The sequence below is a fragment of the Entelurus aequoreus genome, linkage group LG05 (genome assembly GCF_033978785.1).
Source record: "Entelurus aequoreus isolate RoL-2023_Sb linkage group LG05, RoL_Eaeq_v1.1, whole genome shotgun sequence".
Lineage (NCBI taxonomy): Eukaryota > Metazoa > Chordata > Actinopteri > Syngnathiformes > Syngnathidae > Entelurus > Entelurus aequoreus.
The window spans coordinates 7,755,574-7,770,221 of record NC_084735.1 but is presented as its reverse complement, the minus strand read 5'-3'; the positions used below and the strand labels follow the sequence as shown (position 1 = coordinate 7,770,221).

At 38.9% G+C, this 14,648-nt stretch overlaps 1 protein-coding gene across 2 annotated transcripts in view; it reads right to left on the bottom strand.

The window, feature by feature from the left end:
- smyd4 (SET and MYND domain containing 4) overlaps nt 1–14,648 on the bottom strand; it is a 43,558-nt gene that overhangs the window by 27,949 nt on the left and 961 nt on the right. The window contains exons 1-10 of one of the 2 annotated variants that reach the window (XM_062046937.1): nt 14,642–14,648; nt 14,418–14,565; nt 14,261–14,350; nt 11,082–11,883; nt 10,809–11,012; nt 10,584–10,741; nt 6,942–7,077; nt 2,444–2,548; nt 2,253–2,376; nt 2,001–2,178 (exon numbers count right to left, since the gene is read on the bottom strand). The exon at nt 14,642–14,648 is cut by the window's right edge and continues 959 nt beyond it. In XM_062046937.1, the coding sequence (XP_061902921.1) occupies nt 2,058–2,178; nt 2,253–2,376; nt 2,444–2,548; nt 6,942–7,077; nt 10,584–10,741; nt 10,809–11,012; nt 11,082–11,883; nt 14,261–14,350; nt 14,418–14,565; nt 14,642–14,648 (1,895 nt within the window). In that variant the 3' untranslated portion in view covers nt 2,001–2,057. Of the gene's footprint in view, nt 1–2,000; nt 2,179–2,252; nt 2,377–2,443; nt 2,549–6,941; nt 7,078–10,583; nt 10,742–10,808; nt 11,013–11,081; nt 11,884–14,260; nt 14,351–14,417; nt 14,566–14,641 lie in introns of those variants that run through there. The other variant, XM_062046936.1, reaches the window with a different exon arrangement.

Below are 14,648 nucleotides of genomic sequence, written 5' to 3'. Positions count from 1 at the left end.
GACTTTTATTGTGAAAGTTACTGACTGTTAAGTGAAACACTCCTCCATGGCGTCCAGCTGCTGGACTTTTATTGTGAAAGTTACTGATTGTTAAGTTAAACACTCCTCCATGGCGTCCAGCTCCTGGACTTTTATTGTGAAAGTTACTGACTGTTAAGTGAAACACTCCTCCATGGCGTCCAGCTGCTGGACTTTTATTGTGAAAGTTACTGATTGTTAAGTTAAACACTCCTCCATGGCGTCCAGCTCCTGGACTTTTATTGTGAAAGTTACTGACTGTTAAGTGAAACACTCCTCCATGGCGTCCAGCTGCTGGACTTTTATTGTGAAAGTTACTGATTGTTAAGTTAAACACTCCTCCATGGCGTCCAGCTCCTGGACTTTTATTGTGAAAGTTACTGACTGTTAAGTGAAACACTCCTCCATGGCGTCCAGCTCCTGGACTTTTATTGTGAAAGTTACTGACTGTTAAGTGAAACACTCCTCCATGGCGTCCAGCTCCAGGACTTTTATTGTGAAAGTTACTGACTGTTAAGTTAAACACTCCTCCATGGCGCCCATCTCCTGGACTTTTATTGTGAAAGTTACTGACTGTTAAGTGAAACACTCCTCCATGGCGTCCAGCTCCAGGACTTTTATTGTGAAAGTTACTGACTGTTAAGTTAAACACTCCTCCATGGCGCCCATCTCCTGGACTTTTATTGTGAAAGTTACTGACTGTTAAGTTAAACACTCCTCCATGGCGTCCAGCTCCTGGACTTTTATTGTGAAAGTTACTGACTGTTAAGTGAAACACTCCTCCATGGCGCCCAGCTCCTGGACTTTTATTGTGAAAGTTACTGACTGTTAAGTGAAACACTCCTCCATGGCGTCCAGCTCCTGGACTTTTATTGTGAAAGTTACTGACTGTTAAGTGAAACACTCCTCCATGGCGTCCAGCTCCTGGACTTTTATTGTGAAAGTTACTGACTGTTAAGTGAAACAGTCCTCCATGGCGTCCAGCTCCTGGACTTTTATTGTGAAAGTTACGGCAAGATGGCGGACGAGTGGCGTAAACACTCCTCCATGGCGCCCAGCTCCTGGACTTTTATTGTGAAAGTTACTGACTGTTAAGTGAAACACTCCTCCATGGCGTCCAGCTCCTGGACTTTTATTGTGAAAGTTACTGACTGTTAAGTGAAACACTCCTCCATGGCGCCCAGCTCCTGGACTTTTATTGTGAAAGTTACTGACTGTTAAGTGAAACACTCCTCCATGGCGTCCAGCTCCTGGACTTTTATTGTGAAAGTTACTGACTGTTAAGTGAAACAGTCCTCCATGGCGTCCAGCTCCTGGACTTTTATTGTGAAAGTTACGGCAAGATGGCGGACGAGTGGCGTAAACACTCCTCCATGGCGCCCAGCTCCTGGACTTTTATTGTGAAAGTTACTGACTGTTAAGTGAAACACTCCTCCATGGCGTCCAGCTCCTGGACTTTTATTGTGAAAGTTACTGACTGTTAAGTGAAACACTCCTCCATGGCGTCCAGCTGCTGGACTTTTATTGTGAAAGTTACTGATTGTTAAGTTAAACACTCCTCCATGGCGTCCAGCTCCTGGACTTTTATTGTGAAAGTTACTGACTGTTAAGTGAAACACTCCTCCATGGCGTCCAGCTGCTGGACTTTTATTGTGAAAGTTACTGATTGTTAAGTTAAACACTCCTCCATGGCGTCCAGCTCCTGGACTTTTATTGTGAAAGTTACTGACTGTTAAGTTAAACACTCCTCCATGGCGTCCAGCTCCTGGACTTTTATTGTGAAAGTTACTGACTGTTAAGTTAAACACTCCTCCATGGCGCCCAGCTCCTGGACTTTTATTGTGAAAGTTACTGACTGTTAAGTGAAACACTCCTCCATGGCGTCCAGCTCCTGGACTTTTATTGTGAAAGTTACTGACTGTTAAGTTAAACACTCCTCCATGGCGCCCAGCTCCTGGACTTTTATTGTGAAAGTTACTGACTGTTCAGTCCAAGATGGCGCCCAGCTCCTGGACTTTTATTGTGAAAGTTACTGACTGTTAAGTGAAACAGTCCTCCATGGCGTCCAGCTCCTGGACCTCAGCACAGTGGGGTCCACAATGGCGGCACAGGAGGCGGCGTGCTTCGGGGATGACGGCGAGGGCGGAGCTTGTGGCGGCTCTGTGAGTGAGAAGGCACAACATCTCCCACACAGGTTCGTTAAAACCAAAAACAAACAAAAATGGCGGACTGACCCGTTAAAGTGCAGCTGCGCTAACTTGAAAAGTTGGCGAGCCTTTTCCACGCTCTCCTCCCCGAACTGGGCGCCGATGGCGGCGGCGCTGCGCTCCACGTGGGCGGCTGCACGGCGCCACTGGCCTGCGGGGACAAGCAGGAAGTTGCTTTAAATGGCTCCTGACCCCATTAGAGCGCCATCAACACCCACCCATTGTGGCGTGCGCCCTCGCCATGGCGTCCGCCACCTGGCCCTGGAGGGGGTGTGTCTCCGCCAGCGTCCCGTCTGACTTGTCCAGCAGCACCAGGGCCTCAGCTGGCGGGAACAGGAGAGGAAGTTGAGGATTAGGGACCGGTACCGGTACCGGTACCGGTACCAAACATGAACGTTGTTGTTTACAAATAAACAACCTTTTTATTCTTATGTGATATTGAGACTTTTAACTTGCTACCATGCTAACGTTAGCATGCTAGCATAACTTTAGCTGATTTCACACTTTCTAGCTCATTTCGCAGCCGTACATTTAGTCATAACACATGCTAACTGTTAGCATGCTAACTTTTTGGGCTAATTTTACAGTCTTATACCTAAGAAACATATAACTTGGTATGTGACTCATGCTAACTGTTAGCCTGCTAACTTTTTAAACTAATTTTGCAGCTGTACACCTAAGAGTCAAATAACTTGGTACGTGACACATGCTAACATTAGCATTTTAATATGCTAACTTTTTTATTTATAGCTAATTTTAAACTTTTTTTAAGTTAATTTTGCAGCTGTACACCTAAGAGTAAAATAACTTGGTACGTGACACATGCTAACATTAGCATTTTAATATGCTAACTTTTTTTTTTTAGCTAATTTTAAACTTTTTTTAAGTTAATTTTGCAGCTGTACACCTAAGAGTCAAATAACTTGGTACGTGACACATGCTAACATTAGCATTTTAAAATGCTAACTTTTTATTTTATAGCTAATTTTAAACTTTTTTTAAGTTAACTTTGCAGCTGTACTTGGTACGTGACACAAGCTAACATTAGCATTTTAATATGCTAACTTTTTTTTAAGTTAACTTTGCAGCTGTACACCTAAGAGTCAAATAACTTGGTACGTGACACATGCTAACATTAGCATTTTGCTAATGTTTTTTTTTTTTTTAGCTAATTTAAAACTTTTTTTAAAGTTAATTTTGCAGCTATTGTACACCTAAGAGTCAAATAGCTTGGCATGTGACACATGCTAAAATTAGTATTTTAATTTGCTAAAATGTTAAATTTTTTCTTTAAGCTAATTTTAAACTTTTTAAAAGTTAATTTTGCAGCCGTACACCTTAGAGTCAAAACTAGGTACGAGACACATGTTAAGGTTAGCATGTTAACATGCTAATTCTTCTAACAAATTTTACACCAATTCTTTTTCGCAAATTTTGCAGCTGTACACCAAAGAGTCATATAACTTGGTATGTGACACATGCTAACATTAGTATTTTAATATGCTAACTTTTTTCTTTTTTTTTTAGCTAATTTTAAACTTTTTTAAGTTAACTTTGCAGCTGTACACCTAAGAGTCAAATAACTTGGTACGTGACACATGCTAACATTAGCATTTTAATATGCTAATTTTTTTTTTATAGCTAATTTTAAACTTTTTTTAAGTTAACTTTGCAGCTGTACTTGGTACGTGACACAAGCTAACATTAGCATTTTAATATGCTAACTTTTTTTTAAGTTAACTTTGCAGCTGTACACCTAAGAGTCAAATAACTTGGTACGTGACACATGCTAACATTAGCATTTTGCTAATGTTTTTTTTTTTTTTAGCTAATTTAAAACTTTTTTTAAAGTTAATTTTGCAGCTATTGTACACCTAAGAGTCAAATAGCTTGGCATGTGACACATGCTAAAATTAGTATTTTAATTTGCTAAAATGTTTAATTTTTTCTTTAAGCTAATTTTAAACTTTTTAAAAGTTAATTTTGCAGCCGTACACCTTAGAGTCAAAACTAGGTACGAGACACATGTTAAGGTTAGCATGTTAACATGCTAATTCTTCTAACAAATTTTACACCAATTCTTTTTCGCAAATTTTGCAGCTGTACACCAAAGAGTCATATAACTTGGTATGTGACACATGCTAACATTAGTATTTTAATATGCTAACTTTTTTTTTTATAGCTAATTTTAAACTTTTTTTAAGTTAACTTTGCAGCTGTACACCTAAGAGTCAAATAACTTGGTACGTGACACATGCTAACATTAGCATTTTAATATGCTAACTTTTTTTTTTATAGCTAATTTTAAACTTTTTTTAAGTTAACTTTGCAGCTGTACACCTAAGAGTCAAATAACTTGGTACGTGATACAAGCTAACATTAGCATTTTAATATGCTAACTTTTTTTTTTTTTTTTTTTAGCTAATTTTAAACTTTTTTAAGTTAAATTTGCAGCTGTACACCTAAGAGTCAAATAACTTGGTACGTGACACATGCTAAGATTAGCATTTTAATATGCTAACTTCTTTTTTTTTTTTTTAGCTAATTTAAACTTTTTTTAAGTTAATTTTGCAGCTGTACACCTAAGAGTCAAATAACTTGGTACGTGACACATGCTAACATTAGCATTTTAATATGCTAACTTTTTTTTTTTTTTTTTTTAGCTAATTTTAAACTTTTTTAAGTTAAATTTGCAGCTGTACACATAAGAGTCAAATAACTTGGTACGTGACACATGCTAAGATTAGCATTTTAATATGCTAACTTCTTTTTTTTTTTTAGCTAATTTAAACTTTTTTTAAGTTAATTTTGCAGCTGTACACCTAAGAGTCAAATAACTTGGTACGTGACACATGCTAACATTAGCATTTTAATATGCTAACTTTTTATTTATTTTTTTTAAGCTAATTTTAAACTTTTTTTAAGTTAATTTTGCAGCTGTACACCTAAGAGTCAAATAACTTAGTACGTGACACATGCTAACATTAGCATTTTAAAATGCTAACTTTTTATTTATTTTTTTTAAGGTAATTTTAAACTTTTTTTAAGTTAATTTTGCAGCTGTACACCTAAGAGTCAAATAAGTTAGTACGTGACACATGCTAACATTAGTATTTTAATATGCTAACTTTTTTCTTTTTTTTTTTTTAGCTAATTTTAAACTTTTTTAAGTTAAATTTGCAGCTGTACACCTAAGAGTCAAATAACTTGGTATGTGACACATGCTAACATTAGCATTTTGCTAACTTTTTTTTTTTTTTTTTAGCTAATTTAAACTTTTTTTAAGTTAATTTTGCAGCTGTACACCTAAGAGTCAAATAACTTGGTACGTGACACATGCTAACATTAGCATTTTAATATGCTAACTTTATTTTTTATAGCTCATTTTAAACTTTTTTTAAGTTAATTTTGCAGCTGTACACCTAAGAGTCAAATAACTTAGTACGTGACACATGCTAACATTAGCATTTTAATATGCTAACTTTTTTTTTATAGCTAATTTTAAACTTTTTTTAAGTTAACTTTGCAGCTGTACACCTAAGAGTCAAATAACTTAGTACGTGACACATGCTAACATTAGCATTTTAATATGCTAACTTTTTTTTTTATAGCTAATTTTAAACTTTTTTTAAGTTAATTTTGCAGCTGTACACCTAAGAGTCAAATAACTTAGTACATGACACATGCTAACATTAGCATTTTAATATGCTAACTTTTTTTTTATAGCTAATTTTAAACTTTTTTTAAGTTAACTTTGCAGCTGTACACCTAAGAGTCAAATAACTTGGTATGTGACACAAGCTAACATTAGCATTTTAATAGGCTAACTTTTTTTTTTTTTTTTTAGCTCATTTTAAACTTTTTTAAGTTAAATTTGCAGCTGTACACCTAAGAGTCAAATAACTTGGTACGTGACACATGCTAAGATTAGCATTTTAATATGCTAACTTCTTTTTTTTTTTTTTAGCTAATTTAAACTTTTTTTAAGTTAATTTTGCAGCTGTACACCTAAGAGTCAAATAACTTGGTACGTGACACATGCTAACATTAGCATTTTAATATGCTAACTTTTTTTTTTTTTTAAGTTAATTTTAAACTTTTTTTAAGTTAATTTTGCAGCTGTACACCCAAGAGTCAAATAACTTAGTACGTGACACATGCTAACATTAGCATTTTAATATGCTAACTTTTTTTTTATAGCTAATTTTAAACTTTTTTTAAGTTAACTTTGCAGCTGTACACCTAAGAGTCAAATAACTTGGTACGTGACACAAGCTAACATTAGCATTTTAATATGCTAACTTTTTTTTTTTTTTTTAGCTAAGTTTAAACTTTTTTAAGTTAAATTTGCAGCTGTACACCTAAGAGTCAAATAACTTGGTACGTGACACATGCTAAGATTAGCATTTTAATATGCTAACTTCTTTCTTTTTTTTTTAGCTAATTTAAACTTTTTTTAAGTTAATTTTGCAGCTGTACACCTAAGAGTCAAATAACTTGGTACGTGACACATGCTAACTGTTAGCATGCAGAATTTGGCATATAATACTTGTACAATATCACTACTATTTACAATGTATTACATGAACATTATCAGTACTAGTACATAACTTAACAAGACAGTATTTGTACAACATCACTATTACTACATTACCTTCATCCCTAATGAGGATGCTCCTGAGAGAACAAAAGGTAGACTGGTAGACGGGGACTCACCTGGTCTCTGCCTCTCCATGAGGTCCACGGCCAAGTCCAAGTCCTGCTGGACGTCCTGCAGCCGGCGTGTCACCTCGGAGGACGACACCAGACGGCCGCAAGACGAGCATTTCAAGTCTCCTCCCGCCTCCTTCATCTGGAGATGGAAGAACAGCACGGTGGACTCGTGGTTACCAAGGCTGTGCCTCGCAGCAAGAAGGTTCTGGGTTTGAATCTGAAGGCTCTAAACCAGGAATGTCAAAACATTTCCCACCGAGGATTAAATAGTAAAAAAAAAATCAGATTTAGACTATTTGAAATGTTTTTAAACATGCAAAAAATAAATAAATATTATTATTATTATTAATGGTATTATCAGGGTGAATATTATTATTATTATTAATGGTATTATCAGGGTGAATATTATTATTATTATTAATGGTATTATCAGGGTGAATATTATTATTATTATTAATGGTATTATCGGAAGTAGGATTGTCAAAAGTACAACAGTGAATATTATTATTATTATCATTATTAATGGTGTGGTGACACATAATATATTGTGGTGGGCAACATAAAATAACGTGGTAGACCATATAAAATGATGTGGGGGGACACTTAAAATAAAGTTGTAGGCCAAATAAAATCAAGTGGTGGACCACATGAAATGATGTGGCGGCACACATGACAAAGTGGCGGACCACATAAAATAATGTGGTGGACCATATAAAATTATGTTGCGGGCCACCATAAAGAATGGTAGGCCATATAAAATAAGTTGGTGGACCAGATGAAATAATGTGGTGGACCATATAAAATTATGTTGCGGGCCACCATAAAGAAAGTGGTAGGCCATGTAAAATAAATTGGTGGACCACATGAAATAATGTGGTGGACCATATAAAATTATGTTGCGGGCCACCATAAAGAAAGTGGTAGGCCATATAAAATAAATTGGTGGACCACATGAAATAATGTGGTGGACCATATAAAATTATGTTGCGGGCCACCATAAAGAAAGTGGTAGGCCATATAAAATAAATTGGTGGACCACATGAAATAATGTGGTGGAACATATACAATTATGTGGGGGGACACTTAAAATAAAGTTGTAGGCCAAATAAAATCAAGTGGTGGACCACATGAAATGATGTGGCGGGACACATAACATAAAGTGGCGGGCGACATAAAATAATGTGGTGGAACACATAAAATAATGTGGTGGACCATATAAAATTATGTTGCAGGCCACCATAAAGAAAGTGGTAAGCCATATAAAATAAATTGGTGGACCACATTAAATAATGTGGTGGAACATATACAATAATGTGGGGGGACACTTAAAATAAAGTTGTAGGCCAAATAAAATCAAGTGGTGGACCACTTGAAATGATGTGGCGGGGACACATAACATAAAGTGGCGGGCCACGTAAAATAATGTGGTGGACCACATGAAATAATGTGGTGGACCATATAAAATTATGTTGCAGGCCACCATAAAGAAAGTGCTAGGCCCTATCAAATAAATTGGTGGACCACATGAAATAATGTGGTGGAACATATAAAATTATATAGGGGGACACTTAAAATAAAGTTGTAGGCCAAATAAAATCAAGTGGCGGGCCACATAAAATAAAGTGGTGGGCCACATAAAGTAAAATGATAGGCCAAATAAAATCCAGTGGTGGACCACAGGAAATGATGTGGTGGGACACATAACAATGTGGCTCGCCACATAAAATAATGTGGTGGACCACATAAAATAATGTGGTGGACCATAAAAAATTATGTGGCAGACCACTTAAAATAACGTGGTGGACCACATAAAACAAAGTGATAGGCCAAATAAAAAAAAGTCGTGGACGACATGAAACGATGTGGTGGGCGAGGTAAAATAGAGTGGTGGACCACATGAAATCATGTGGCGTTTGACTTACAATCACGTGGCAGGCCACTTGAATTACGTAGCGGGCCGCATAATATAATGTGGTGGACCACATGGAATGACATGACGAGGCCATCCTAAATGATGTGACGAGGGCAACTTTAAATGATGTGGCGGCCCACATGAACTAATGCGGCTAACCACATCCGATGGCGTGGCGTGCAATGATGTGGCAGACCAATTAAATTATGTGGCAGACCAATAAAATGATGTGGCACACCAATTAAATGAGGGGGCAGACCAAATAAATGATGCTGGCAGACTAATTAAATGATGTGGCAGATTAGTTTAATGATGTGGCAGACCAATTAAATGATGTGGCAGACTAGTTTAATGATGCGGCAGACCAATAAAATGATGTGGCAGACTAGTTTAATGATGTGGCAGACCAATAAAATGATGTGGCACACCAATTAAATGATGTGGCAGACCAATTAAATGAGGGGGCAGACCAAATAAATGATTCTGGCAGACTAATTAAATGATGTGGCAGATTAGTTTAATGATGTGGCAGACCAATTAAATGATGTGGCAGACTAGTTTAATGATGTGGCAGACCAATAAAATGATGTGGCACACCAATTAAATGATGTGGCAGACCAATTAAATGAGGGGGCAGACCAAATAAATGATGCTGGCAGACTAATTAAATGACGTGGCAGATTAGTTTAATGATGTGGCAGACCAATTAAATGATGTGGCAGACTAGTTTAATGATGTGGAAGACCAATAAAATGATGTGGCACACCAATTAAATGATGTGGCAGACCAATTAAATGAGGGGGCAGACCAAATAAATGATGCTAGCAGACTAATTAAATGATCTGGCAGACTAATTACATTATGTGGCAGACTAATCAAATGATGTGGCAGACCAATTAAATGAGGGGGCAGACCAAATAAATGATGCTGGCAGACTAATTAAATGATGTGGCAGACTAATTAAATTATGTGGCAGACTAGTTTAATGATGTGGCAGACCAATTAAATGAGGTGGCAGACCAATTAAATGATGTGGAAGACTAGTTTAATGATGTGGCAGACCAATTAAATGATGTGGCAGATTAGTTTAATGATGTGGCAGACCAATTAAATGATGTGGCAGACTGGTTTAATGATGTGGCAGACCAATAAAATGATGTGGCACACCAATTAAATGATGTGGCGGACCAATTAAATGAGGGGGCAGACCAAATAAATGATGCTGGCAGACTAATTAAATGTTGTGGCAGACTAATTAAATGATTTGGCAGACTAATTAAATGATGGGGTAGAGTAATTAAATGATGTGGCAGACCAATTAAATGATGTGGCAGACCAATTAAATGATGTGGCAGACTAATTACTTGAGGGGGCAGACCAAATAAATGATTCTGGCAGACTAATTAAATGATGTGGCAGACCAATTAAATGATGTGGCAGACCAATTAAATGAGGTGGCAGACTAGTTTAATGATGTGGCAGACCAATTAAATGATTTGGCAGACCAATTAAATGATGTGGCAGACCAATTAAATGAGGGGGCAGACCAAATAAATGATGCTGGCAGACCAATTAAATGATGTGGCGGACTAATTAAATGATGTGGCAGACTAATCAAATGATGTGGCAGACCACCTAGAATGGGTGGTGGGCCACTTGAAATGAGGTCTGAGGCCTTGAGTTTGACACGGTGGTGAAAGGGTATGAGCGGTGCGGTTGGCAGCAGATCTTACCAGGGGGGAGTCCTTGCACTCAGCACACATCAGTCCAGATGTTCCACCTTCATGCTCGTCCTCCGCCCGCACGCAGGCGCCGCACTCACACAGGAAGTAGTACTGCTCCAGCAGGAGGCGCCTGCGCTCCCTGGCGGCCATCCTGCTGCTGTGGGGACCTGAGAGGACCAGGAAGTGAGGGCCCCGAAATGTCCTCACCCTGTCGGCAGACCTTTGTGTTCCTACCGTAGCAGTGCGTCACCTCTTGTCCAGGAGACACGCCGCGGGACGCCCGCACGGTGACGCCGACGCCGACGCCGGGTGCTTCCCCCACGCTGAACGCCAGGCTGGTGTTGGGACGGCAGGCGTGGTTGAGGAGACTCAGCGTGGGAAATAGGGCCGTGGCCACGCGCTCTTCCTGGCTGGACTGCACGGGAGCGTCCGACGGACCTGCCGGGTACAAAACAGGAAGTCGTCGGCGTCACAAACGACGTCCACGGGGGGCTTGGCGAGCGTCACCTTGGTGCTGCAGCGTGACCACGGCCTGGGCGTTGCACCGCAGCTGCAGCAGGTGCCTCAGCGCCGCGCTTCCCAGCAGCCGCCATTCCGCGCCGGCGTCCCCGTCCGGGGGCGCGCCGGGCGGCGGCGGCCCTCTCCCGCCGAGCGCGAGGCTCAGCGTCGCCGCGGTGACCGCGCACAGGAAGCGCATGCCGGGACTCTGGCGCGCCGAGTGGTGCAGCAGGCGGAACGTGCGCGTGTAGGCGTGATCGGGACGCTCCGAGGACTCGGCGGCCGCACGGATGTTCTCCACGCCGGCCGTCAACGCCACTCTCAGGGCGAGCTGCGACATCACGCCCGCCGCCTGCAGGTGTCGCCCCAGCGGACACTCCCAGCGGTGGTGTTCCTCCCAGGCCAGAGTCTGACAGGCGCTGGAACAGTAGCGGCTGTAGGCGCACCCCCCGCACGGCACCGGACGTAACGTTTGGATCAAACACCTGTGACAGCGCCTGCACTCGCGCCCAAACATGGCGGCGCCGGGGATGAGGACGCAGCCATAAGGCCTCTCGCTGAGGATCACCTCCCCCGCGGATATTCTTTTGGCAGCCACCAGGTGGCGACCTTTCTTCGGGCTGACGCCAACGGCAGCGTGGGGGCTCAGCCCTGACGTGGGCGGTGCTGTGGGCGGTGCTGCGGGCGGCGCTCCCAGGGCGTCGGAGGAAGAAAGGTGCGCCACGCATTGTGTGCGGCGCTTCTCCAGCTTGTGTAGGAGGTGAGCGGGGTACTCGCTCCTCTTGGCGGCCTCCACGTCGTCAAGAGCTTCCTGCCACAAAAAAGGTGCAATCAGTCCGCCGTCCCCGAGCCCAAAAATGTAGGGTTTGCATGAAAATGTTGTTGTGGTGAGCGTGGAGTAATGGCGCCCTCTGCTGGTTAAAGGAGGGGTTACATGTCAACACACATTTGTGCCATTATGGTTTTAAAAGGTATGAAGTAGGGCTGTGAATCTTTGGGCACCAAACGACTAGATCTGATGTGATTGTGATTCCATTCAACATGTATTATTTGCTGTAATAATTACAATTCAACTTTTTCAAAACAGGTCACAGGTTAGAAAAGATCCTTCTGCTTGCATGGAGATGCCCTTAAAAACAGATTTTTAAAAACAGATTCTTATAAAAATAAAATATATACATATATATATATATTTTTTTTTAAATTTTTCTATTTACCTTGTTTACCTTATATTACCTTTTATTTGTCTTCTACTAATCGTTTTTTACCTTCTATTTACCTTTTTTTAACCTTCAATTTAACCTTTACTTTATTTTACCTTCTATTTAACTTGTTTTACTTTTCATTTATCTTATGTTAGCTTCTATTTACCTTGTTTACCTTATTTTACCTTTTATTCATCTTCCTGTACCTTCTAATTATATTTTATTTACCTTATTTTCCCTTCTTTTACCTTCTAGTTATCTTTGATTTACCTTCTTTTACCTTAAATTTAACCTTGACCTTCTTTTACCTTCTATGTATCTTTTATTTACCTCTTATGTATCCTCTTTTACCTTCTATTTACCTTGCTTACCTTATATTAGCTTTTATTTATCTTCTACTTATTGTTTTTACCTTCTATTTACCTTTTTTTTTACCTTCAATTTAACTTTTACCTTCTATTCAATTTGTTTTACCTTTCATTTACCTTCTATTCATCTTATGTTAGCTTCTATTTACCTTGTTTAGCTTTTTTTAACCTTCTATTTACCTATATGTATCTTTTATTTATCTTCTTTTACCTTCTATTTACCTTGCTTACCTTATATTAGCTTTTATTGATCTTCTACTTATCGCTTTTACCTTCTATTTACCTTTTTTTCCCTTCAATTTAACTTTTACCTTCTATTTAATTTGTTTTACCTTTCATTTACCTTCTATTTATCTTATGTTAGCTTCTATTTACCTTGTTTAGCGTTTTTTTTTACCTTGTATTTACCTCTTATGTATCGTCTTTTACCTTCTGGTTCCCTTTTTTACCTTCTATCTATATTTTCTTTACCTTCTTTTACAATTTATTCACCTTAAATTTAACCTTGACCTTCTTTTACATTGTATTTAACTTGTTTTATCTTGTATTTACCTTCTATTTATCTTATGTTATCTTCCATTTACCTTGTTTACCTTATATTTATCTTCTTGTACCTCCTAATGATCTTTTATTTACCTTATTTTACCTTTTATGCATCTTCTTTTACCTTCCAGTTACCTTTTTTGACCTTCTTTTTTATCTTTTATTTCCCTTCTTTTACCTTGGCCTTCTTTTACATTCTATTTAACTTGTTTTATCTTCCATTTACCTTCTATTAATCCTATGTTAGCTTCTATTTACCTTGTTTACCTTCTATTTATCTTCTTGTACCTTCTATTTACCGTCTAATTATCTTCTATTTACGTTATTTTACCTTTTATGTATCTTCTTTTACCTTCCAGTTACCTTTTTTGACCTTCTTTTTTATCTTTTCTTCCCTTCTTTTACCTTTAATTTAAGTTTGGCCTTCTTTTACCTTCTATTTGTCTTGTATTTACCTTCTATTTATCTTCTTGTACCTTCTATTTACCTTTTCATGATCTTTTAATTACTTTATTTGACCTTTTATGTATCTTCTTTGACCTTCTAGTTACCTTTTTTACCTTCTTTGCATCTTTTATTTACCTTCTATTTAACTTGTTTTATCTTGTATTTACCTTATATTTATCTTATGTTAGATTCTATTTACCTTGTATTTATCTTCTTGTACCTTCTATTTATATTTTATTTGCCTTTTACATTTGATTTACCTTTAATTTAACATTTACCTTATTTTACTTTCTATTTAACTTGTTTTACATTTGATTTACTTTTTTTTGTAACTTTTTTTAACCTAATTTGACCGTTTTTGCCTTCTAATGATCTTGTTTTCCTTTTTATTTACCTTCATTTCAAACCTCCACCTGCTTTTACCCTTCTATTTAACTTGTTTACCTTTTATTTACCTTTTAAGAGATTTACCTGTCAGAAATCTGTTATTTAGAATTATTCAAACGGCAAAAACCAGCTCACTTTTAGTATTTGCCATTCCAGAGGAGGGGCCAGCGTCACACAGGTGACCTTACCTGCTAGTGCTGCAGGTGACCTTACCTGCTAGTGCTGCAGGTGACCTTACCTGGTAGTGCTGCAGGTGGTAGAGCGCCGCCGAGCGGTTGGCGTAGCAAAGAGCCAGATGCTCCGAACTTGGGGGGGCGAAGCAAACACCCTGCAGTGTCATAGCAAGGAGGTGTGTGAGTTGCACATTCAGCACCAGCAGGAAGTCCCAACGTCACCTGAGAGTAGTGCAGGGTCGCATCGGTGTACTTCCGGTTCCGGAAGCTGGCGTTGCCTCGTTCCTTGCACCTCGCCGCCTCCTCTGCGTCTTTGTGGACATCTGCTTGTCCGGCACAGACGCTCCCCAGGCGGCACGCATCATCCAGCCTGCAATCATAAAGATGTATTCATATCGTTGTTGACATTTTAAATGACTCAATAATTAGCATTAGCATCAACTCACGTTGTCA